A 24,153-nucleotide genomic window follows, 5' to 3' on the forward strand; every position below is an offset into this window, starting at 1 on the left:
CAGGCTAGAAATGTAAAGGAGATCCCTGTATTAGTATGTGTGATTCATAAGTGTGTTCTTCCGCCTCCAAGTAATTCCCTGCTCCCACTATCAGCTCAGCTCGCTCTCCAATCTCAGTGATCAGAACTGAACAGACAGTTTGCATGTCTCTCACCCGTCAGAGGCCTGATTGGGCGACATAAAAACATGTTCATGTACGCAGGCTGCACCCAAACAGTGCCAAAGTTTACAGGACTGTACTTTTCCCCCGTCCTTAAGTGGTTGAAGTAAAACTATAAACCGGGTCAGTTTCAGCAGGTCAACACCGGAGAAGTTGTGTTAGGTGGAAATACAGCGAGCTGCTCTGTGCAGCAGCTTCAGAGAACATCACGTGTGTTGAGACTGTTGTTGGTAGGATTACTGATATGTCACTGATAATAATAGTGTACAGTTGAGTATCTCACTGTGTCACTGTCAGTCATTGCTCCAGTGTAGAAAGAGGCGTTGAGGATATAAAAGCAGGAAGTATGCGTAGAGGGGATGAGCAGAGTGTTTTCAGAGTTCAACAGTAGAAAAGGGAAGAGGAGACCTAACCTGGACCTGCTGGACAGACACATTCACTCAGTGGACATGACTGTTAGGACACCGTTGTCTCTTGGTCTGCTGGCAGCTGTCTGATGTGTTTCACTATGAATGTTTCCTTGCTGCTGTTGCTGCCTGGCTTCCAGCTGCTCCTGAATTTCAGTGTGGGAGCCAAGAAACAAGAAGCAGTGGTTTCACCTGAGGACCACGGCACTCGCCTCCGAGGCCTTTGGAAGCTGCACATGAGGGACGCCCTGCTGAAAGCAAAAGGTAAGCTGTTTTACTTTGCTCCCAGAATGGAAAGCAGAAGTTCTCTTGATTTACTTAAACCCCAAAAGTTTAGTTTCTTTTCTTTGTTTCAAGTTGCCAAAAATGTGATATGAGGAAAATCACAGGTGTAATTAATAACATTCCATTTAGTTAATGTGTGCTCCAGCTCATTTTAACATGTCACCTGTGCTTTTCTGGCTAAAACAAGTCAAAATGTGTGCTGTAAATAAAAGGTGTATTGCATACCAAGGCATAAGGATTCAGTGCACAAACTGAATGTGAGGCTGAAGTGTCAGTATTATCAGTGTTTGACAACATCGTCTTCTTTAGCCCACGGTTTGCTTGACAGGTCAAAGCATGTGTACTGCCCCTCAGTGGTCAAGACTATACACATGTCATATAATGCATGATTAAATGCACCAGCAGTGCCCAATCAAGTGTCGCCCAATCAAGCAGGACTGAAATCTTAAAGGACAGGTTGACATTTACTCAAGTCTGTCTTAATAAAATACTCACATATCAGTTGGTAGCTGTAGTCATTCCTCCTCTCCATACCGACCTCCACAGTCTTCATACTATGTCTTTGAAAACAAAAGCAAATTCATTGAAAAAAGACGTTATACCTTTGTCTTACTTAGACTACTGAAGCCTCAGAACAGCTTCATCTGCACTTCAGATTCTGTGGTTTCGCATCTGAGTGTCGTACTGTATAAAGATAGTTTTGAAGCAGTTGCAGCAAATTTGTGCAGTTTATGAGAACTGATTGTAATTCCCTCAGAAATATTTTCCGTATTTATTACATGATAACAAATACTCTTTGTCAAAAGAGAGTCAATCTGTTCCTGTGATGAAACTTTCCAGTAGGACAACTAGTGGTCTAAGTGTCATCTATTCCAACCAACTAATCATCTCTTTGTATTGCAGGTCCTAGTCCTCCTCATCCAATCAGAGAAGGGGTCAAACAGAAGCTGCTCTACTGCCGTGTTGGGATTGGCTTCCATCTCCAGATTCTGTCCAGTGGCTCCGTAGGAGGTGTCCACAAACCCACCGAGCACTGTGAGTTCGGTCAATATTATAAACCCAGTTGTTATGTGAAGATTCTTGGGAGATACTGTATCTCTGATTTACCCCCCAAGAATGCATCCAGGCCTTTATGCATTGCTTGAACCTGCATTTCTCCTCTATCTCCTCCAGGTTGGCTGAAGGTGTTTGCTATGAAACACGGAGTGGTGGGAATCAGAGGAGTCAAGAGTAGCTTGTACCTCTGTATGAATAAAGAAGGACTGGCGTACGGAGCAGTAAGTAGCCCACTGCGATGCTCACACCATCAACACAGCATAGATTCAATGTGATGTGGATGCATGTTGTGAAAGAAAGTGTGCAAAAGATGAATTTAAGATAGACTTTCCTCTCTAAACATTTAGTACAGGGCTGCATGATGGAACCAAAAACACAACCAAACAATATTAATTGTCTTGACTTGTCTTTTCTAGGAGAAGTTTTCTGACGACTGCCTGTTGAAGGAGAACCTGGAGGAGAATCACTACACCACCTACTCCTCTCTGTCTCACCCAGGCATCTATCTGGCTCTTTCCAACAAAGGAGAGCTCAGGAAGGGGAACAGTGTGGGCCGCCACCAGTCCTGCACCCACTTTCTACCTCGGAGGACGCCGTGATCAGGGTGCACTACCAGCCAGCTTCTGCAGAAATGGGGCTAAATTAGGAAATATGGTTGTTCACGTTGCATCTCCAGTTTGTGAGAAAAGCAACAGACTCCACACAGCAACTGGACCTAAGACTGCAACACGGAAAAACTAAACTTAGTACCACATTCAAGAGACACAATGGGTGGGATTCTTTGGAGCATTACTTCCTGTAAGTAAGGACCATGAACTGAGCTCATCCACTCATCCATCAAAAGACCTGACACAGTCTGAGGATCATTCAACAAACTGTTGCCGCTTGTGGTGCAATGCAGTGATGTATTAATGGTGTTGGCATGGACTCTATTATTAGACACAACAATAATACACATGTGTCTACCACTGAACAGGAGCTGTTCAAACTACAATATACAGGATTATAATTGCACATGCATGGTAAAAACACATTCAAATTAGCACAATTGTTTCAGTCCTTTAAGTTGTGCAAATCAATATTTTTTATAATAGCAATGGATCAAATGACTATTTATTGTAAAAGGATGTAGTGACGAACCCACAGAATCTCCTCCATCAGCAGTGTTTCCACTGGACACCAGCTGCTCAGCAGCAAACAGCAGGCAGACACAGTTAGCAGACTGTAGCTGGTGAACACAGACTGTAGCTGGTGAACACAGACTGTAGCTGGTGAACACAGACTGTAGCTGGTGAACACAGACTGTAGCTGGTGAACACAGACTGTAGCTGGTGAACACAGACTGTAGCTGGTGAACACAGTGGAGCATTTAGCAGATAAACATACAGATATTTTTCTCAGGAGTTGGTGGAGACCAAAAACAGAGCTAACAGAGAGTGCCTGATGGACTTACATTCATCAGATGAACAGTGAACTCTGTGAATGTGAAGAGTTTCGCTCCAAATAAGTGAAAAAGTGTTCACACAAAAAAGTCTGTAGTGATAATAAGAATTATTTTAGAAGTATTGATGGATGACTATATGAAATAGACAGCTGTTTTATACAGTAGGGTTTGACCACAGGGAAAAAGAAAAGAAGCTGTTTATAGTTTTCTTAATCTGTACCTTATTAATATTATTTATTTATTTATTTTGTTTGTGTCGTTTTATTTATTTTTGTTTCCGAATGCTCTGCAGTGTTGAATAAAAAAATATATTTTTTTATAATCATATTGTGCTGAAGAAGACTGTTCTGTTGAATAATACTGATAATACTGACAGATCTATTGGATCTTTAGATCTACAAACTTTCCACAAATTCAAAGGGGGGATGAATCTGAAGTAAAGCTTCATGAGAGTGAAATGAAGTAACTTTATTTATTGATGATCATGTTGGACGGTCTACAGATGAACTAGCAGCTAGTTAGACATCAGTCAGGTTAATACCTTACTGAGATATGTTGGCAGGAATAGACTTCATAATATCTGCTTCCTGCTCTCTACCCGTTTTATTTTCATTAGAAATGGATCAGAGTTGCTCTTTGGCCTCTACTGGTATTTAACTCAGTCAGTTATTACTTTAGTTTGAAGACATGTGTTTGTTGCTCCGAGAGATGTTTGAAAAACTGAAAAATTTTTGATCAAGTGAATTCCGGCATTATGACAATATTTAGGATGGTCACTAATTTGACATACCTGTGTATGACTTAATTACAGTAGGTTGAACTTAAAGGATCATTTCACCCAATTAAAACAAACCTCTCACTTACTCCTAGTGGTATCCAGCCATGCAGTTTAGTTTGATTTAACCAGGTTTGGAGGTCTCGACCCTGATACAATGGAGGCCACTAGAATAACTATATAAGAAAAACTCAACATGAATGTGTCTTTATAGAAACAAAGTTACCTATGCTAATACCTGCCCTTATAGTGTTTAGAGGGCGTTACCTGTGCTAATACCTGCCCTTATATAGTGTTTAGAGGGTGTTACCTATGCTAAAACCAGCCCTGTTTTTATAGTGTTTTTTCTCTTAATAGATTACAAGTATTAAGAGAAAATACTGTATAAGAGAAATTTAAGAGAATGTTGCTGTATGAGTCACATAAATTCAGAACTCTATGAACTGACCTTAAAATACATTTAAAGATATATTAAATGATGCCCTAGTAGCTTTCTATGGGTCTATTTGCAGAAAGCAGCTGGACAGTGAAGCCACTGGACGGTGTCCAGGCACTGACCAGCAGCTTCCTCCTCCTCCTCCTCCTGCTGCCTCCCCACACCGACTACCAGTAAACTTTGGGGACACACGAGTATGTAATCCTACCCACAGTGTGGGAGGTGGACGGTCACCCGATCCACACTCTGAGGGGCAGCACTCACCTGCTCAGGTGTCTCTTTGTACCAAAGTGTAGGCACGGCAGGAGGGCAGCCTTTAGGACACAGAGAGAGGGGGAAGAAAAAGGAGAGAAAAAGAGAGAAAGGAGACAGAAAAGGGGAGAGGGACATATGGAGTTGGGGGGACATGGTCTTAGACAGAGCACAGTTGAGTGTGGACAATGGCATGATGACGAAGAGCTTTGTGGAGATCAGTAAGTTGGACATAACTGGGTCATAGAACTCAACCATCGTTTTTCCTTAGTCATGGCTGTTTTTCCCCATCTCTTCTTCATCATCTCTTCTTCATCATCTCTTTTTCTCTTACTTCCATTTTCTCTGTGGTTCCTTTGCCAATGTCATCTCCACTTATCCCTCTGCTTCTTATCTCTTTTTTGCAGATCCTGCTGCCAACACTCCTGCTGCTGACACATCAACAGTAAGTCAACTAAATATAGTCATTGAAATTAGTGCTGGAACAATTAGTTGATTGTTTTACATCGATGTGAATTGATTCAATAGTTTGGGGGTTCTGGGTTGGTGTACAAAACAAGACATTTGAGGACATTTTCATGAGATAATTCTGATATGCATTTTCCATTATTTTCTGACATTTCAGAGACTGAATTATTAAATTGATTAATCAAAACATGAATCAATAATGAAAGTAATCAATAGTAAACAATGATGGATGGATAAATCAGAGGGTAAATATGTGAAGGAGGGTAATCTGGTTACTAACAGTGATGATAGTTAGACATGTTCTCTACGATGTGACGGCCCTGCCGGGGTTTCTGCACCGTTTTTGTGCTCTTGTTTTTGCTGTTTTTGCATTACAACCTGGCGATTAACAGAGAACACAACAAACATCTAAAAATCACTGATACATTACATCACACATTGCTAAGACTGACAACAATGAACACTCAGGGAGATACAGTGTTATTGTGTGTATGCATGTGTGTGTGTGGCCTATTAGCTGTCAGTTTCAGAGCTTGTTTTAGTTAAATTTGGTTATTTTTGCATTCTTCTGAGTGCCGTCCTGTAAGCTCACCCTTGTCCCCTGGGACCCCCCCCCCTTTGTCCCCTGGGACCCTGAGCCTACCCAACAGTTGTAATCAGCTAGTGGTCAAACAGAAAAGAGGAAGATGGGGGAAGATGCTCCACTTAAGAACAAAGTCAATTTGCTGTAAAATAAATGCTGGTATTAGTTTTGCTTTGATTCTGGTATCGTACAGTCAGCAGCAGTGTCAAAAAACAAGTAGAATAAAACTTTGTGTATATAAGGAACATTTCCATGGTTGACTGTCGTGGTGAAAAAAAACATGTAAACATTTTGATCAGTAGGCTACGGCTCACACCATGACAAAACAACTTTTCATTTTGGTGCCATTGGCCAACTAACTGACACATTAACTGGTTTAAAAGCATGAATGAAGTGTTTTAGGTGAGTTACTACCTTTAGCAGACATGCTATAGAGTTGTGATGTCCCATTAAACAGTTGTGAGGATTGCACTTACAGTTTAGAGAAAGTTAAGTGTTTAGTGTTAAGTTTTGAAAAATGAGCCAAAGCGATTTCTTTCTAACAACAAATGTACATTGGTTAAACATTGGTTAAGTCCTCTGGGATTGCCATGCTGTCAAGATATGTGAAGCCTTCATTTCAAAAGAGAGAAACTTCAGTGTCCTTATTTACAGAGCAGCAAACCTTCAGCATTGTACGAGGGAATCTGCAAGCTTACCTGGCTTTCTGTCTACCCTCTGCATCCACTTTTCATCACACCCAAACGTCTTTTGGCAAGAAGTTTGATCCCAAATACATAAAAACAAATGGTGGATAAAATCTTCATATACTTGATTTCACAAATTGCTCAGTATGCCTTTTATTAATGAAATCAGAGTCATATGGATCATTTTCCTCTCTGTTGCCCCCACTTAGGAACTTAAGGCACCTGAACAACCGGACTCCTCCAGGATAGAGGTGATTTCAGTGACGGAGGAAGACCTCCCCACTGTTGAGACCCCCAACACACTGAACGTCAGCCCCCTGGGTAGCTTTGCCCAATCGGAGAAAGAATCTGTCAAACCTGAAGAGCCCCGACCTCCGGCTGCACCCAGCCCGACCATGCCCATCACCAAGGTGCAGCCATTTATGCACGGTGAGACGCTGTGATGTTCTTAAGTTAATGGTACAGCATGAAACCATGGATATGGAGATTACTGCCCACAGGTAGAGTTACAGTGATGTGACTGACTCACTCTGTAACAATGATAATAGTGCTACATCTGTCCCAGATTGAGTTGTTCCCTGGTCCTCTTCACTTTCCCTTGAGAAAACATGTTCCCTTACCTTACCAGACAATTCTGTTTATTCAGCTTTTTAGATGCTTTCATTGGAGGTAAATGACTATGGATCATTAATGAAGAGGTTTACAGTTAGTTTAGCTCTGCGTAGACACAAAATGTAAAAAATATGACGGAAAGTAAACTCTGCAGTTTAAAATTGCAGAAGGCAGTTTTTGTTTTTTGGCATCATTGGGAAAAAATTCAATAATAACATTTCAGCATATTGTAATTTGAGTGTTCTGAGAGATAACTAGACTTCTGCCCCTCATCATGGCTCTGTTTTTAGACTTATAAAAAATCTAGACAGTGATGGGAGATTTTGGACAATCACAGGTCCTTTCATTGAGAGAGCGTTCCTATTGGCTGTGCTCCGGCTGGTGGGCGGTGCTTAGTATTTCCTGAACTGATCTCAACATGGCTGCCGGGTCACAAACTTTCTCATTTTACAGCTAAACAGTACACTACAAGATGTTTCTGAAAACATCTGAGGCGAGAAATAGACATCACAGTAACAGAATATTGATTCCTATTTGATCAGCACTGCCTAGTTTGACCATTTGATCGGAGTTGGTGAGTGATTGACAGCTGCTCAGAGACGACAGATTCCAGATCAGCTCTGATTGGTTGTATTCCTCCGGTCTGTAAAATCTTGCAGATGCCATTAGGAGCACCGGAGGATGTGTCAGTAGGGGCCAATATGATTTTATCCAGTATGAAGAAGTGATGATGAAGTGGTTGCATTGGCACCAGCAGGATGAGGTGGAACACATTATTAAAAGGCTGCATTTAGACTTGATACTGATGTAATGTGTGCTGCTGGCACAAGCTTGTATTATGTCATCAGTTGAAGATTGGCCATATAGCTGAATGACTGACTGATCTATTACTATGTAGGCTACGTGTGTTTCAGTGTGTGTCTCACCACAGCCGAGCTCGTCCTCTCCGTTGTCACAGTGCACCTCTCCGTCACACTGAGCCGAGGGCCGGATGCATTTAGATGATGAGCCACAATGAAACTTCCCCACATAGCTCAGACCCACTGTACACAAGACAGAGAGGCAGATCAAACCTAGATTGAATGATACATTATTGATAGTTTCCCAATATACAGAAATTGTGTTAAAGACCAACGAAGGACTTCAAGTGTAATCTTCTATATTTCATTGACGGCTACTGATAAATAGGCTTATGTTGTATGTAAGCATGTCGCACTCAGATTACCTGTCTCATGTGCTACTGTCAGGATATAGTGTTTTATAAAAATAACTTGTTTAATTATATTTGCTCCAACTTGCCTACTCCAGCTTTAATTAACATAACCAAGGTCTTTAGAAACTCTCCTGAAGGGCAAAAGACTGTTTAGGTTGCATTATATACACATTTACAGGGTTTTTTTCCAGCTCTGGAACTATATTTGTTAGGTTAGAACAATATGAATGCTACTACATCACAGCAATCTGTCCTCTTCTCAGTAGAGCGTGTTTTTGATCATTTTTATGATCATTATTATTATTATTATTATAGAATAAGACTCGTAGTATTTTCTATTTTTCTTGTCAGAAAATAGAAAGACCCAAACTAACAGTGAATGTATCTACTAACAGTATTGTGTGTGTATCTAAAGCCTTATATATCTTCTTCCTCTGTGCCGTAGAGCTCCAAAAACTATTAAAACCCATCAGTGAGCCTCAGTGTGTCACTGGGTGACATGTTCCTTCATCACCATGAACACACACACTGTACTTTATTCTGACTCAACCCCACACACACACACACACACACACACACAATAAAATGTTAGTTAAATTTACTAAAAACTACAGTGACCAGCTGTTTGAGGAATTTAATGAGCATGTTTATAAAATTAAACTATATATTTGGAGTTGTGTTTAAAGATTTCCGTCTTCAGTAGGATAAATGGACCTGGAGTGCCACAGACGGAGTAGGGAACAAATATAAATACACAAGAAATTAAACTTTCCAACTCTAGTTTTGACTAAAGAATACATACTATTGGTGTGATGATGTCCATTGTTTCATGATGTAAATGGGGCTAAGAGAACACCACATTTCATAGATTGTATGATATTTGAACCGTTGGCAGCTCATATTGTATAATATTTAAACATTGTAGATGTTCATTAAGTATTTTGTGTCAATATACAGATATAGAGGATGACTTGGGGAAAAGCTGGAAGAGCAGACTGCTGACCCACCGCTTGGAGCTGCTAATCGCCTTGTGTGTCCTCGTGGTGGTCACTCTCGTTCTCGGCATCGGCCTCGGAGGTAAGGAGCTCAGTGCTGTGTGAACTTTGTCCATTTGGCTTTAATGGAGCCACTGTAGCGTGGACTGCCTTTGCTCCATCAATATTTGATGCAGCCCTTACTTGTTATACAACTTCAGTCCCTCCCGCACAGTGCAGTCAGAATGCATGAGGTCACTGACGCATTATTTCCTTCCAGCTTCAATTTGACTGTCAGTTATGTCATGTGAACAGAAACTGCCCTTTTTACATAGAGAGGAGAAAATGAACATGTTAGTTAACAAGTTGACATGAAGAACGTCGTGAGGTGATATGAAATCCTTTGCAGTCAGCAGACATTTTACATCTTTACTCTGTCGGACCTGTACTGACGCTGTCTTTACATCTATCTCATATCAAAACATTAAAACTAAGATTTGAAAAGTTAGAAGTAAATTTTGAAGGTGTAAACTATGGTTTCAAAAACTGAAGAATAGGATTCAAACTTTGGAAAATAATTTGATATGTTTATGTATATGAAGTAATTGCTTCACTCTTGCAATGTCTGCAGTGTAATGTTTTCAATGTTACAAATCTGTTCACAATCAAATGTTCAAATCATTCAACACATGACTTTCAGAGATTCAATATATTTTCTTTAAAGAGATCCAACACTCTTCAGAGATTCAAATCTGCTCTTGCAGCTTTGCATTCTGGGACTTCTGACAGGGTTTAACCTATATGGTTTTAACAGGGGAAACACTCAAGATTTCAAAATTTACTTTCAACTCAACAAATCTCAGTTTTATCAGTTTGATATATGACAGTAATCTAACCTCATATATTTCCTGCTTTTTTTGGGGCTTCAGTCTGGTCTTCAATAGTAAACACATGATCAGCTGGATTAGGATCAGGTGACAGATTTATTAGACTAAAAACCTTCCTGGTTACCTTCTGCTGTCTGTTGTGCAACTCCAAAATGCTCAATATTAAAGGAACTCTTTTTTTATTGGCACTGTACACATATCACCTGTTGGCATGTTATGTCACCCATAATGTGAGTAAAGACTGCTTTTTCTGCTCAACTAGCTTGTATGTGTTTGTTTGAAAGTTCAGTTTAGCTGAATTCTCTGGCCCCCTCCCTAACCATGAGGTAATAGGTTACTGAGATATATTTATAGTATAAATAGCTAAATGCTGGCTGACGGTGTTAACGCTGCAGTGGGTAGAAATGGAGCAAATATGATTTTAAAAAGTTATTTTTATAGAACGGTCACTATATCCTGACAGTAGTGCATGAGACAGGTAATCTGAGTGTGACATACTTACATACAACATAAGCCTTTTTATCAGTACCCGTCAAGGAAACATACAAGATTACACTTGAAGTCCTTTGTTGGTCTTTAACAGAATGTCTTGTGTACAGTGGGTCTGAGCTGTGTGGGGAAGTTTCGTTGTGGCTCATCATCTAAATGCATTCGGCCGTCGGCTCAGTGTGACGGAGAGGTGCACTGTGACAACGGAGAGGACGAGCTCGGCTGTGGTGAGAGACACACTCAAACACGCATTACATAGTAATAGATCAGTCAGTCAATCAGCTAAATGGCCAATCTTTAACTGATGACATAATACAAGCTTGTGCCAGCAGCACACATTACATCAGTATCAAGTCTAAATGACACACATGCGGCATTTTAATAATGTGTTCCACCTCATCCTGCTGGTGCCAATGCAACCAGGACTGATATTAAAAATCAGATATCAGACAATCAGTGTTGTACAGATCTAATAAGATATGTGATGATTGTGTCATTGTCACAAACATAGACAGTTCAGTTCAGCTTTTTGGGGGAAATTAGGTTTGCAGCAACGATAAGCTAGGCAGTCCACGAACACGTGCATTATTAAAACAAAACATAAGAATACAAATCAGAGAGACGTTCCCACCAGTTCTATTGTAAATTGCAGAAGCAGAAACAACAGATAATAGCTGATGATGAGTGACTCTCCACCTCAGTGTTCAGCAGACCAATGGATACTGGAACAAAGGATGCCTTAAATCTCTTAGTCCTTCCTGCAGACCCCCTGAAACGCCGGACTGATGGCAATAACTGGAACTCTCCTGCAGGGGGCGCTCAGAACAATCCAGAATAGCACTGGCCTTCCTGAGAACCTGCTAATGGTAGATGTCAATAAAGCCATAAAGGGCCTGATTTACCCCAGTAACTTTACTTGCTACTCTGACCAGGCTGTTCAGTCTGTTTCAGTTGGACAGGTTGAGGTTGTCGCACCATGCTGTCATACAGAAGGGGAGGACAGACTCAATACAGCTTTGATAGAAATGTGTCATCATGGTAGCACTCACATTAAAGGCAGGATGGGCCATCTGGAGAAACAACGAGAGCACACTAGTTTTTAAAAATGATCAGGTAGGCAGGTAGACAGGTAGGTAGACAGACAGGTAGGGAGACAGGCAGGTAGACAGACAGGTACGTCGAAAGGTAGACAGGTAGGTAGGTAGAGAGACAGACAGGTAGGTTGACAGGTAGACAGATAGGTAGGTAGACAGGTAGGTAGGTAGAGAGACAGACAGGTAGGTCGACAGGTAGACAGATAGGTAGGTAGGTAGACAGGCAGCCAGTCCAATCATTACATTCGGGCCAAATGAATTGATTGGACGGTTTATTACAGTCCTACCAGCCAAAGATATCAGATCTTTTTTTCTTTTTTTGTCAGAGCGTTTGATTTATTGATTGCTGTCGGGATATTATGAGAATTTCAACTAATATAACAAAAAAATAATAATAAAAATGTTTCTAAAATCTTTACCAACCCTACCTGTAAAAGAGTTCTCTCTCTCTTCTCAGAAAAAAGATGCTGGTGTACTTTATAAAACATTTCCTCTGCATTAGATTCAAAGCATAGTTTACTGTCAATAACTGTCCACAAATTCAATATCAGAACCATATATGACGGTCAAAGTGGGATTGGGTGATCAACAATCATGTCCTCAGTTTTATCCATATGGGTGAAGGAAGGACTGATCATCAGGTCAATGATCTTGATGCTGCCCCTGAGGAAGCAACAACATGCAACTGAAATAAGTGACAAGTATTCATTTTTATATGTTTACACATTAAAGTAAAAATAATTAGGAAAAAAAGAGTAGTACGCTGTCTGCTTATTTTCAAAGCATGTATACATTTCTTTTTCATTTTCATCTACAGTATATTGAAATGAAAAACACAATATGCAACAACAAATGCAAAATGTTGCAAAATCAAAAAATATGCGCTCAAACTTAAAAGAAAACATCACCACTAACAGAAGTGCCAAAGGTAGAAGTGGAACTAAATAAAACCTGTACTGACTATACTGAAACTCCTCCTGAAAACGAACAAAACGTTAATGATAATATGAAATAGTTACAAATAAAAAAAATTAGATTCCGGCCATGCTGTAAAGGAATAATAAAACTACACTAAAATTATATTTAAAAACTAATAAAAATAAAATAAAAATGAACATAAATTGATTTCAGTTTTAGTTTTTTAGCTCTCATATACTGTATCACTACTGAAAAAAGGAATTGAACTCTGTCTGTCTGTCTCTCTGTATCAGTGCGTCTGAGTGGGAGGAGGTCCGTCCTGCAGGTCCAGAGAGGGGGAGTCTGGAGGACAGTGTGCTCAGAGGGCTGGGACAATCGGCTGGGGGTCTCCGCCTGCAAGCAGCTGGGATACTCCAGGTTTTCATTGTGGCTCAGATCTCTTGTTGTCTTTTCCCTTGTTGTCTCAGCACTTTCTCAGCTCTATCTGCATGTTATGGTGTGATTGGAGATTTGTGTCCATGACCCCCTTTTTCAGCTTTTTGTCTTGATCTGGATTGTCCCTCACCGTTCAGACGGATGATGGTCCAACACATTTTGTCCAGAGTGAAATATCTCAGCAATTATTAGATGAAACTACTGACTTTTGTTGAACACTTCATTTGATGACAGAATACCTCTAAAAGTGCTCAGCTACACTTTGAGATGAATGCTAGTTGCCATGCTAACAGGCTAACATGTGGCACAAAACTAAAAGTACTTGATTGGGTTTAGGCACCAAAACTACTTAGTTAAGTTTAGGCACCAAAACCAAAAGTACTCAGTTAGGTTTAGGCACCAAAAGTACTTCATTGGGTTTAGGCACCAAAACTACTTAATTTGGTTTAGGCACCAAAACTACTTGGTTAGGTTTAGGCACCAAAAGTACTTTGTTAGGTTTATGCACCAATACTACTTGGTTAGGTTTAGGCACCAAAACTTCTTGGTTACGTTTAGGCACCAAAAGTACTTCATTGGGTTTAGGCACCAAATCCAACACTACTGGGTTAGGTTTAGGAAAACATCATGGTTTGGCTTAAAATAAGTAGGTAAATCCCAGAGGTTATCTCAGGGGGCTTTTCAGGGGGCATGTTGTGTAGTAAAGTGGGTGTGTTGTGTAGTAAAGTGGGTGTGTTGCGTAGTAAAGTGGATGTGTTGCGTAGTAAAGTGGGTGTGTTGCGTAGTAAAGTGGGTGTGTTGCGTAGTAAAGTGGATGTGTTGCGTAGTAAAGTGGGTGTGTTGCGTAGTAAAGTGGGTGTGTTGCGTAGTAAAGTGGGTGTGTTGCGTAGTAAAGTGGATGTGTTGCGTAGTAAAGTGGGTGTGTTGCGTAGTAAAGTGGGTGTGTTGCGTAGTAAAGTGGGTGTGTTGTGTAGTAAAGTGGGTGTTTGCTGTAGTAAAGTGGGTGTTTGCTGTAGTAAAGTGGGTGTGTTGTGTAGTAAAGTGGGTGTTTGCTGTAGTAAAGTGGGTGTGTTGTGTAGTAAAGTGGGTGTGTTGCGTAGTAAAGTGGATGTGTTGCGTAGTAAAGTGGGTGTGTCGTGTAGTAAAGTGGGTGTGTTGCGTAGTAAAGTGGGTGTGTCGTGTAGTAAAGTGGGTGTGTGCTGTAGTAAAGTGGGTGTGTCGTGTAGTAAAGTGGGTGTTTGCTGTAGTGTTTGCTGTAGTAAAGTGGGTGTGTTGTGTAGTAAAGTGGGTGGGTCGTGTAGTAAAGTGGATGTGTTGCGTAGTAAAGTGGGTGTGTCGTGTAGTAAAGTGGGTGTGTCGTATAGTAAAGTGGGTGTTTGCTGTAGTGTTTGCTGTAGTAAAGTGGGTATGTTGTGTAGTAAAGTGAGTGGGTCGTGTAGTAAAGTGGATGTGTTGCGTAGTAAAGTGGATGTGTTGCGTAGTAAAGTGGGTGTGTCGTGTAGTAAAGTGGGTGTGTTGTGTAGTAAAGTGGGTGTGTCGTGTAGTAAAGTGGGTGTGTTGTGTAGTAAAGTGGGTGTGTTGTGTAGTAAAGTGGGTGGGTCGTGTAGTAAAGTGGATGTGTTGCGTAGTAAAGTGGGTGTGTCGTGTAGTAAAGTGGGTGTGTTGTGTAGTAAAGTGGGTGGGTCGTGTAGTAAAGTGGATGTGTTGCGTAGTAAAGTGGATGTGTTGCGTAGTAAAGTGGGTGTGTCGTGTAGTAAAGTGGGTGTGTGCTGTAGTAAAGTGGGTGTGTGCTGTAGTAAAGTGGGTGTGTCGTATAGTAAAGTGGGTGTTTGCTGTAGTGTTTGCTGTAGTAAAGTGGGTATGTTGTGTAGTAAAGTGAGTGGGTCGTGTAGTAAAGTGGGTGTTTGCTGTAGTGTCTGCTGTAGTAAAGTGGGTGTGTGCTGTAGCCTGCTAGACTGCAGAAAGACCCTTCTTCTTTACACTGGCAGCTGTGCAGGCTAAGGGAAGGGTTCCAGAGTTGTGTTTTGGGTCTGAACACAGTCTTATTAGACTGGAATGAGGTGTGTTTCATCAAATGGCCATAATAAAGGTTCATAATTAAAGTGCTTCATATGCACATTATAGTCAGATTTTGAGTTCATGTCTGAGCATATCAAAAGCACAAATGCAAAACCTTTAGGAGGTTGAGTATTTTACATGAGGCCTGAAAAGTTGCTGGGTCTTTTTCATATATTAACATGTCAGTCTCATCCCAATATTTTAAAACTATTGTTATCAGGGTAAAATGTCAACAGCCTAAACATCAACTGTACATTCTGTCTTTGTTGCTGTGTGTCTGTCAGCTATGTGGAGTCATTCTTCGTCTCTCTGACCACCATTGAGCAGGACCTTCAGGACAACCTGGTGTCCATCAACCTGAGCCAGTCACGGATCATTAAGCTCCAGAACGCCACAACCTCCAGGTAGTAAGCACATCTCCATATGAATGAATGGAAAAGTATGCAAAGTAACTGTGCTAATGGTCAGTCTGGGGTGAGTTGAGCCAGTTTTTAGTTGAGGCGAATGTGGACACATATTTCAGGATGTGGTGCGTCCTTTGGAATAATCACTCTGGATCTAAAATAAACAGTTTTCAAAACATGACGTTTAAGTGGAGCTTAACTCTAGTGATCAGAAAACGGATGGTTCCATAGAGGAGCTGCTCTTTAACGGAGGTTTAGTCTTCATCCATGAAGCCTTTTGTCTTGTAAAACCAAAAATGCAGTTTGAAAACACTTCGAATGAAGCATAATATGACCTTTGTGACCTTTGAGTGCAGCGTGTTCTTCGTCTCATGTGGTGTGCCAAACCCTAACAGGCTCATTATTACTGTTGGGGAGAACTGCAGTTGCAGTGGGTGAATTCTCCAAACGGACGCTCAAGTATTTTCAAACAGTGTTTTTCTGTTTTACAAGAGAAAAGAATTTCAGGATGAGGACTAAGGAGCAGCGCACAGCAGCTTCCCTTCTATGGGAACCATCGGCGCTATAGTCGTCAGATAAATAAAGTATAATATTTACCTCTGAAATATAGTGGAGGAACCACAACCTTACCAAAGAAGGCTACAGTACATGAGTAAATGTACTTAGTTACTTTACTTCCCACCTTGCTGTCAGTTATCTTCATTGACTTTGATGAGTGTAACTGCTCTTCAGTAACTGTTGGAGTCAATCTAAGAAATATTCTTCTACTTTCTGTTTCCTGATCTGTAAAGTCACTGGACAATAAACCTTCACTTGTAGTACTTCTAGTACTTCTAGTACTTCTCCATGTTTGCTGAGTTTCTCTGTGATTTGACCTCCACAGTAAGGCTCAGTGCAGCTCAGGGAAGGTGGCCACTCTGAAATGTCTGGGTGAGGAAACACGCTGCAGACTGAGTGATCTTTGAGATGAAGTCAAGAGGAGCACACGTGCTCTTGCATGGCATGCAAATGTGTGTGTTTCTTCTGTGTGTCTTTGTTGGAGTGTATGCAGGTTCGTGTGTTGTTACTTTAGTAGTCTGTATTTAAAAATCGGCCATAAAGACGACCACAGCTGTGTTTTATGACGTTCACATGGAACACTTTGTTAACTGAGAGGCGAACAGCAAGGCTTTAATGGAGTCACATAACTGATGTGTGTGTGTGTGTGTGTGCATGACTGTATTTATGTGGCTTGTATGTATTTGTGCATGTACGTCGGCATGTTCTATGGTTCAACGAGTATGGATTTGCCATATTATACCTGCAGTGGATGACCTAAATCAAATTATACTTTGCATTTGGATTAAGAGATAAGGAAATACCCAGAATCACCGTATTATCATCAGCATCCGGACCGTGAAGAGACATTGCCGTGAATTCAGAAGAAAACAACATTCTGATTTGAGTTGTTTTCTCAACTGTATGACTTTAATCGACTTTAATCCTGTAAATTCCACGTTTTTCTCTCTGAATATTACCCCTCTCTCTCAGCTCCGTAATTATAATTTTTTTTACATACAATGGCCCTAATACACCGTCGTAGTACAAGACAAGTGACCCACAGCAACTATTCAGTGGGAGGAGAAACTCAGGAACACATGACACTTACTGACTGATATTTAATAAAGCTAGTATCAGCCCTCCAGCACATGGTGTTAATCCAGTGCGTGTGAATCAGTACTGTGTTTATATCCATGCCTTAGAGAGGTGCACGAGCTGACCTATGACCCTCCGTGCGTCTGTCCTCAGAGTGCGGCTCCAGGCCCCGGTACAGCACTCGGATCGTCGGAGGTAACATCTCCAAGCCGGGTCAGTTCCCCTGGCAGGTCAGCCTCCACTTCAGCAGTCCAGAGGTAATGTGTGGAGGCTCCATCATCACATCACGCTGGGTCCTCACTGCAGCACACTGTGTGTACGGGTGAGTCACACAATCTACATACAGTATGAGATGTTATACTGTGCAAGCATCCAGAGGATGCAAATGATCTCACAGGCAGAACCCAGGCTGTTCAGATTGACGGTTCTGCCTCGGAGGTATTGCAAGTAAAAAAGGTGGCCCCTCAAGGTTCAGTTCTGGGCCCGTTATTATTTACTATATACATAAATAACCTTGGACAGAATATTCCAAACTCAGCCTTTCATTTCTACGCTGATGACACTGTCATCTACTGTTCTGCACCCACTCCTGCTAAGGCCTTTAAATATCTATAACATGCTTTTGATAGGGTACAAGAGCAGCTTTGTCATCTGCAACTTGTTCAGAGGAGGTATGTAATAAGGAAAATTACACATTACTTTATGTACAGTTGCCAATTAAAGCTCCACATTGGTTGAAGTCAAAATGTCAAAATGACTTAATCTGAAAAGAACGAGGGATTTATTACTGGACACAGTGGGAGGACATGTCCCCCTCCTTTTCCCCCTTTTACAGTTTCAGCTTGATTTTCATCCTAAAATCTCACTAAAATCATCTTGTGACTGACGTGAGGTGAGAGGAACTGATAGTGTTTATATGCTCATCTGAGTCAGCTTCCGTTATTACAGTGCACTCACAGCAGCTGAGCTTTATTAGCTTCCTTTGCATGTTTTTCAGATATAAAAGTATATAACAAAAGTAAACCTTTATTTACAGTTTGTTTGGGTTTTTTTTACCCCTAAAAACATTCTGTAATTGAACATCAGTCAAAGATAATGCAGCAAAGGCCAGTGCTTATTATAATACTTACTTACTTTATACTTTATACTTTATTGTCAGACATGTCTGAAATTTGTTTTGCATAACAGCAGCTCCGTTTGCAACATCACAGAAAGGACAAAGACAATAAACAAGGATACAAACATTTAAACATTACAATCACAGAAGACAATATTCAGGGCCCTTTAACGCATTATAAAACATCCTAATGAGCTCCTAACTGGCCAAGTAACGCCAACTTTTTGGTCTAAGAGTGTTTCACAAAGCATTGCAGCTCTAAATGTAGTTACACACAGTCCTCAGAACTCCTAAACTACTCACAATTAGTCACCTGCTGCAAGTGTAAGCACTGTGGAAATTACAACAATAACACATTTTTAAAAGCATATATTGATTTAATATGGATCCAATCAGCTCAATCTAAACAAGCCAACAGAACTGGAGACGCTGCACTATATACATTCAGACCCTATTCTGTTCAACAGATTATTAAGTGTACATTAAAAGATCACAGACAATACATAAATGCATTAAGATGATTTGATTTCTGATGCTGGATGACTCTGTAAAATTGGTGCCATTTGTACAATTAGATTAGATGTTTAGCAGGGACAGGTCTTGAGAAACACCTTGGAGGGTATTAAAAAGTCTTAAATTTAATTTACAAAAATGTTTTTCCTGCCTGCTGTAGGCAGGAAAGCTTCTGTTAAATTCATAATTTTTCATTGCTTAATCCATCCATCCACTTCCTGCCACTTATCTGGGTCCAGGTCCCAATAATTGAATTAATTATATCGTTAGGAATTATTTGTTAGAAACTTGCTGGTATCATAAAGAAAATGTGATATAATAAATAATTCTAGGCCGACATATTTTAAGACTGACAGGTGTGACCATGAAACAGGTATTAAATTATATTCTATGTGGTATTAAAAAAGTCTTGATCCTGATCAATACATTCACCAACACAGACCGGTCACCTGCCAGCCAATCACTGTAGAGTAGAGCTGAGTGCGTTTGTTCATGAAACATGATGTCATCCATAGTTTTCTCAGTTCCTCAGTAAAAGTGTCTCAGCAGCTTTGTGAAAAGGTCTAAAGAAGAAACTCTTCGCTCAGAACCTTTAGCGACCTTTAGGAGTACTCTTTAGACATCCTGCGCTCCATACTGCACATGCACACTAACACTAACTCCTTTAACCTGGCAGGGTGACAGACTCCCAATAAAACAGGCTACTTGTTTACTGAACATGTGACTTGTGTTTAAAGTGGTGATTGGCTGGTATTTAAGAGAGAAAACAGCACTGTAGCCTGTAGGATTTAGTGTTTCACTGTGTCTTCTGCTGTCCGTCATCAGGTTTGCAGACCTCTCCAACTGGACGGTCCTTGCGGGGCTGACGAAGCAGCCGGTCCAAATGACTCAGTCTCTGGCTGTTGAGCAGATCATATACCACGCTCGCTACAGAGGACTGGACTACGACATCGCACTGATGAAACTGAACACGTCACTTGCTTTCAATGGTATTGGATGTTCTTTTCCTCACTCTCTCTTTTTCAATAACAACCGTCTCTATGTTCCAATATTCATACATTCTTAGCTCAAAGCTGGACAGATCTCTTCTATTGCATCTCAGCAGCTTCAACATCAGACTCAGAGTAGACCAAAGAGTTCAGTTCAGGATCTGAGAACACATAACCTCACCCTGTTCCCGGTGGAACTGCTCAGCTCAAACTATGGTTGTACTGTGCAGCTTCCAGATGTGAATGCCCCTTGAAAGATCAAGGGGCTGCGTTGGTGGGGGGGGGGGGTTGTTGAGAAGGTGGAAAAACAACCCAGGAAGTTCAATTCAAAGATCACTGTAGTAAATGTATTATCTTCATCATATCTTGTGCACAAAATCATTTTAATAAACAATGAAACAGGACACCGATCTTCTCAGATCAGATCATTCTATAAAAACTATTCTTCTCTTCGTGGTGCAAACAGCTAAAGATCTTAAAAAAAACCTTCGTACAACCCCAGTAACAATCACACCAGCAGCCCTCTCCATAGTTACATCTTTATTCATGCCCATGCACTGCTGAACACATGAATATCCAGCTTCCCATACAGCATGCAGGCTAATAAGAATAAAATGAGAGTCCCAACTCAACATCCTCTCATTTAGCAGGATGGAGTTGTTTGTGTGAAGCTGCTGAATGCCGTGTGTAGCCACCACCTGAGTTATTATTATATATTATAGTTATTCCACATGATCTGCATGATTATGGTGGAAACAGCGCACACACATTGTTGTGTACTGGGAGATGTAGTTCCTTAAATTTCTCCTCTGTAGGTTTTGTGGAGCCCATCTGCCTGCCAAACTACGGGGAGGAGTTTGAGGAGGGCACCATGTGCTGGATCTCTGGATGGGGAGCAACGGATGAAGACGGTGAGTCTGAACATGGAAAACAGATGATTTGAATGGAGTGGAATGTAATAACCTCTCTGACACGCACATGCTTGAAATGACGTGCTTTTTCCAGGAGAGAGCAGTGTGTACCTGCGCTCGGCCGTGGTGCCGCTCGTCTCCACTAAGACCTGCAACCGGCCAGAGGTTTACCACGGCTTCATCTCCTCCTGGATGATCTGTGCAGGATACCTGGAGGGAGGAATCGACTCCTGTCAGGTACACATGCTTTTCTTTACAGGGGGGACATATCATGCACATCCGTCTGGGTATCTGGAGTTCCTGCCAACCCACAAACTGTGAAATAAGACAACCAGATCAGTTGTTTGTGGGCTGTCTAGATCAGAGGACATGTGATTCAACAAGCCAATCAGATGTGGCTCCCCTTCCTATGTCACATGTAGCTCATTAGAATATACCGCCCACAGCTGGAGAACTACCTTTGTAAAGGTGCAGCATATTTTTCTCTCAAGCCAATGAGAGCAGACTGAGCTTCTTAAAGAGACAGGCGCTAAAACGGAGCGTTTCAGGCAGAGGGTGAATACAGTGTATTCATTCAGACAGGATGAGAAGAATAATGTGAACGGCGCCATGTGAATCGTATTATCAGAGCTCTACTGATGATGACTTTCTATGTTCAGGTACAACCTACTCAGGGTTGATTGAACTGACCCTGATCAGCTGTTCTGGAACCGAAAAACCGAAAATTACGTCCTAACGTCTTTTCCTAACCATTTTTCCTTGACCTCGATGGAAAACGTCATGAGGTCAAGGAAAGATGTGAAGGATAATTCATAAGGACTTAGGAAAAGACAACCGTGGTGTTAAGAGAGTCTGACTGCACTAACACTAGGCTCCGTAATTATGATGTGACAGTGGCGAATGTTAGTGATGCGGGTCTGCTGTGGTGAAACTACAATGTTCTGAAGATGGACTACAAAAGGTGCTGCTTCCCCCCGTGCGTTATTAAATTTAGTTTTTCAGTGACAGGCTGTCCCAATTTTTTGAGTCACCAGCCACCACTGGTGAGAGTAAAGAATACATGTGTGTAAGTGTAGATATGTGTATGTGAGAGTGAAAATATATGTATGTGTTGAAAAGTAAAGTATATATGTATGTGAAAGGAGAATATATGTGTGTGCGAGTGCAAGAATGAATTATGTCTTGTACGTCCCCTCATAGTTTATGTTCAGCTGACCTGCACTGACTAAAAATGTGTCTTGCTCACACTAACAATTAAGAATTCCTTTAATCAACTGAATGCCGCGTTACAACCTCATCATGTCTTCTCCAGGAATTTACAGTTTTACAATTATCTGTTCCTTTCTAGGAAATGACTAGTGAACTATGGGACCTGTGAAATAAAAGTATGAGACCTGTGAAATAAAATGTCACCAGAAGCTTAAATTCCAACTACTAAAACTTTCAAAACTTCAAAGAAATAAAGTTACTGATTTTAAAATCCCTCCAACAGTTCACACTGATCTTGTGTGTGTGTGTGTTTGTGAGGCTGTGAAGCGTTGGTGAGACCTGGACTGTGTCTTCCTCAGGGGGACAGTGGAGGTCCTCTGGCCTGTGAGGACTCGTCTGGATGGAAGCTGGTTGGTGCCACCAGCTGGGGAGAAGGCTGCGCTATGAGGAACAAGCCGGGCGTTTACACGCGCGTTACACAGGCGCTGAGCTGGATCCGCCAACAGATGGAGGTCAGTTCATGAATAGATGTGTCTGTTTCAGAACCTGCAGGGTTTGGCCTTTGGAGACCTTCATCCTGAACCAGGTTCAGCATATGGTCAGCATGAAGAACCCTGAATAAAGATAGAAGCCTCAGTTAGAAGAGCCTTATCAACCCATTATGAAGTAGTTCCACTGTAAACAGGACGGCGTTTCCATGTTGACATGTCACAGTAAGAAAAGCAGTATAAATAGAAGTATAAATAGTATAAATAATGAATTTAGTTGCTTCAGTTTCAGGGTCCTGGGACGGGTTTTTCTGTAGTGTTAGGCCTCATTTCATTTCATCTTAGATTAATTAAATATACTAATTATTACCACCAGGCTAGCTCTGAACTAAAACCCTTGTTTCCATGGTAACAGTCAGTAAAAGGAGGCTCATTATTGGTTTGTTTGATCAGTAACCTGTTGGACATCTAGAGCAGTGAGGACGTCGTTGTCCAGGGCATCTGTCCTGAAGCCATCAGCTCTGCTACAGACATTTTATTCTGTATTGTTACACTCTTCTCTGAATTTTCACAGTAAAATGTCCTCGTAACATTTTCTGCTGGAGTGAACGGAGCTAAACTGGGCTGATGTTATACTATATATACTATATTATACTGATATTACTCAGTCAGCCATGTTTAGTTTGAAAAAAAAGAAAGAAAACATCTTGCAACAGATAATTAGTCCAATTTAAAATAGTGAAGAAATAGACAACTTTGTACAATGGACGACTTTAAACGTCTATCTGAAGTCCGATTACTCAGATCTAAGCCATCCGAGTCCATGTGTGTGTGTGTGTGTGTGGTAACAGTAGCATTAGGATATTAGGAGTGGTAGAGGAATGGTATAAACTGTTCAACATGGCCATGAGGCTGTTCTGAGTGACGGCTTTCAGTCTTAAATACAGAATTTTGAACAAACACTTCAGTTGAACTGTTTCCTGTGTTAAAGCTTAACTGACCGACTGACTAACTGAGCAGCGTGTAGCACCGGCTGTTGGTGACCTTGTAGTGTGATGTTTGACCAACAGCTGCAGCAGCTGGCTAGGGCCTATTTTCAGCTGTCTTTATATCGTAAAAGCTTTGAAATGCTACACTTGACACAAAGTTCCTCTCACTATTTAGACATAAACTGGGCCTCTTTTCCAAGTAAAATCTCTCACAGAACACATGGAAACAAACTCCAACCACTAGGAGAGGAGGGAAAATCTAAATGCAGGAGTTTGTTGTTTGTATATTCTGCATAAACAAACCCACTTTTTATGGGAATATCCATATGGATCATTTTATTAACTTTCACTAAATACTGTATATTTAACAATCTTAGAAACTTTCAAAATAAAGGTTTGCTTGGCCATAGAAGGTCGTAAAGATGGTGGGTTTAAACTGAGTGAGATGTTAGCAGAGATCTGGATCATTCTACCCTACATGTGTCCATGTCTGTGTCCATTTGGGTTGAAATCGTCCATTTTTACATTGTCTTTCAGAGAGAAGAGGCTCACAATTCTCCAGCTCTGAGCAAAGACAACTGAAGCAAACAAGACTTCTCACAGGATTCTGCTCGGATGTTTCCACATTTGACAAATAAAAGAGAAAACTATAGCGATAAACTTTCA

The 24,153-nt window shown here is 41.0% G+C and overlaps 2 protein-coding genes and 1 long non-coding RNA gene across 3 annotated transcripts; all 3 read left to right on the forward strand.

Annotated features, from left to right (window-relative positions):
• Positions 1-336: 336 nt before the first annotated feature.
• LOC141782154 (fibroblast growth factor 4A-like) lies at positions 337-3,677 on the forward strand. Its single transcript, XM_074658211.1, has 4 exons — positions 337-831; positions 1,756-1,887; positions 2,026-2,129; positions 2,325-3,677. The coding sequence occupies exons 1-4, from the start codon at positions 657-659 to the stop codon at positions 2,505-2,507; spliced, it is 594 nt and encodes a 197-aa protein (XP_074514312.1). The 5' UTR covers positions 337-656; the 3' UTR covers positions 2,508-3,677.
• Positions 3,678-4,969: 1,292 nt separating this feature from the next.
• On the forward strand, positions 4,970-24,145 carry tmprss3a (transmembrane serine protease 3a). The gene is made up of 14 exons (XM_074658040.1): positions 4,970-5,036; positions 5,223-5,260; positions 6,762-6,981; positions 9,335-9,454; positions 10,838-10,954; positions 13,033-13,156; positions 15,517-15,636; positions 16,520-16,566; positions 17,425-17,593; positions 19,727-19,890; positions 20,706-20,801; positions 20,896-21,038; positions 22,370-22,522; positions 24,025-24,145. The coding sequence occupies exons 1-14, from the start codon at positions 4,970-4,972 to the stop codon at positions 24,067-24,069; spliced, it is 1,623 nt and encodes a 540-aa protein (XP_074514141.1). The 3' UTR covers positions 24,070-24,145.
• Positions 18,947-19,291, forward strand: LOC141782201 (uncharacterized). Its single transcript, XR_012597075.1, has 2 exons — positions 18,947-19,075; positions 19,172-19,291. It is a non-coding gene; the product is annotated as an uncharacterized LOC141782201 (long non-coding RNA).
• Positions 24,146-24,153: the final 8 nt, after the last annotated feature.

Source organism: Sebastes fasciatus, chromosome 14 (assembly GCF_043250625.1).
Source record: "Sebastes fasciatus isolate fSebFas1 chromosome 14, fSebFas1.pri, whole genome shotgun sequence".
Classification (NCBI taxonomy): domain Eukaryota; kingdom Metazoa; phylum Chordata; class Actinopteri; order Perciformes; family Sebastidae; genus Sebastes; species Sebastes fasciatus.

What these genes read in the sequence shown, in the direction of transcription:
- LOC141782154 (XM_074658211.1), top strand. Translation starts at nt 657, where the DNA reads ATGTGTTTCACTATGAATGTTTCCTTGCTGCTGTTGCTGCCTGGCTTC. An exon ending in CGCCCTGCTGAAAGCAAAAG is followed by an intron (nt 832 to 1,755) that starts GTAAGCTGTTTT and finishes TTTGTATTGCAG; the next exon opens with GTCCTAGTCCTCCTCATCCA. An exon ending in CCACAAACCCACCGAGCACT is followed by an intron (nt 1,888 to 2,025) that starts GTGAGTTCGGTC and finishes TATCTCCTCCAG; the next exon opens with GTTGGCTGAAGGTGTTTGCT.
- tmprss3a (XM_074658040.1), top strand. Translation starts at nt 4,970, where the DNA reads ATGGTCTTAGACAGAGCACAGTTGAGTGTGGACAATGGCATGATGACG. An exon ending in GGTGCAGCCATTTATGCACG is followed by an intron (nt 6,982 to 9,334) that starts GTGAGACGCTGT and finishes GTCAATATACAG; the next exon opens with ATATAGAGGATGACTTGGGG. An exon ending in TCTCGGCATCGGCCTCGGAG is followed by an intron (nt 9,455 to 10,837) that starts GTAAGGAGCTCA and finishes TCTTGTGTACAG; the next exon opens with TGGGTCTGAGCTGTGTGGGG.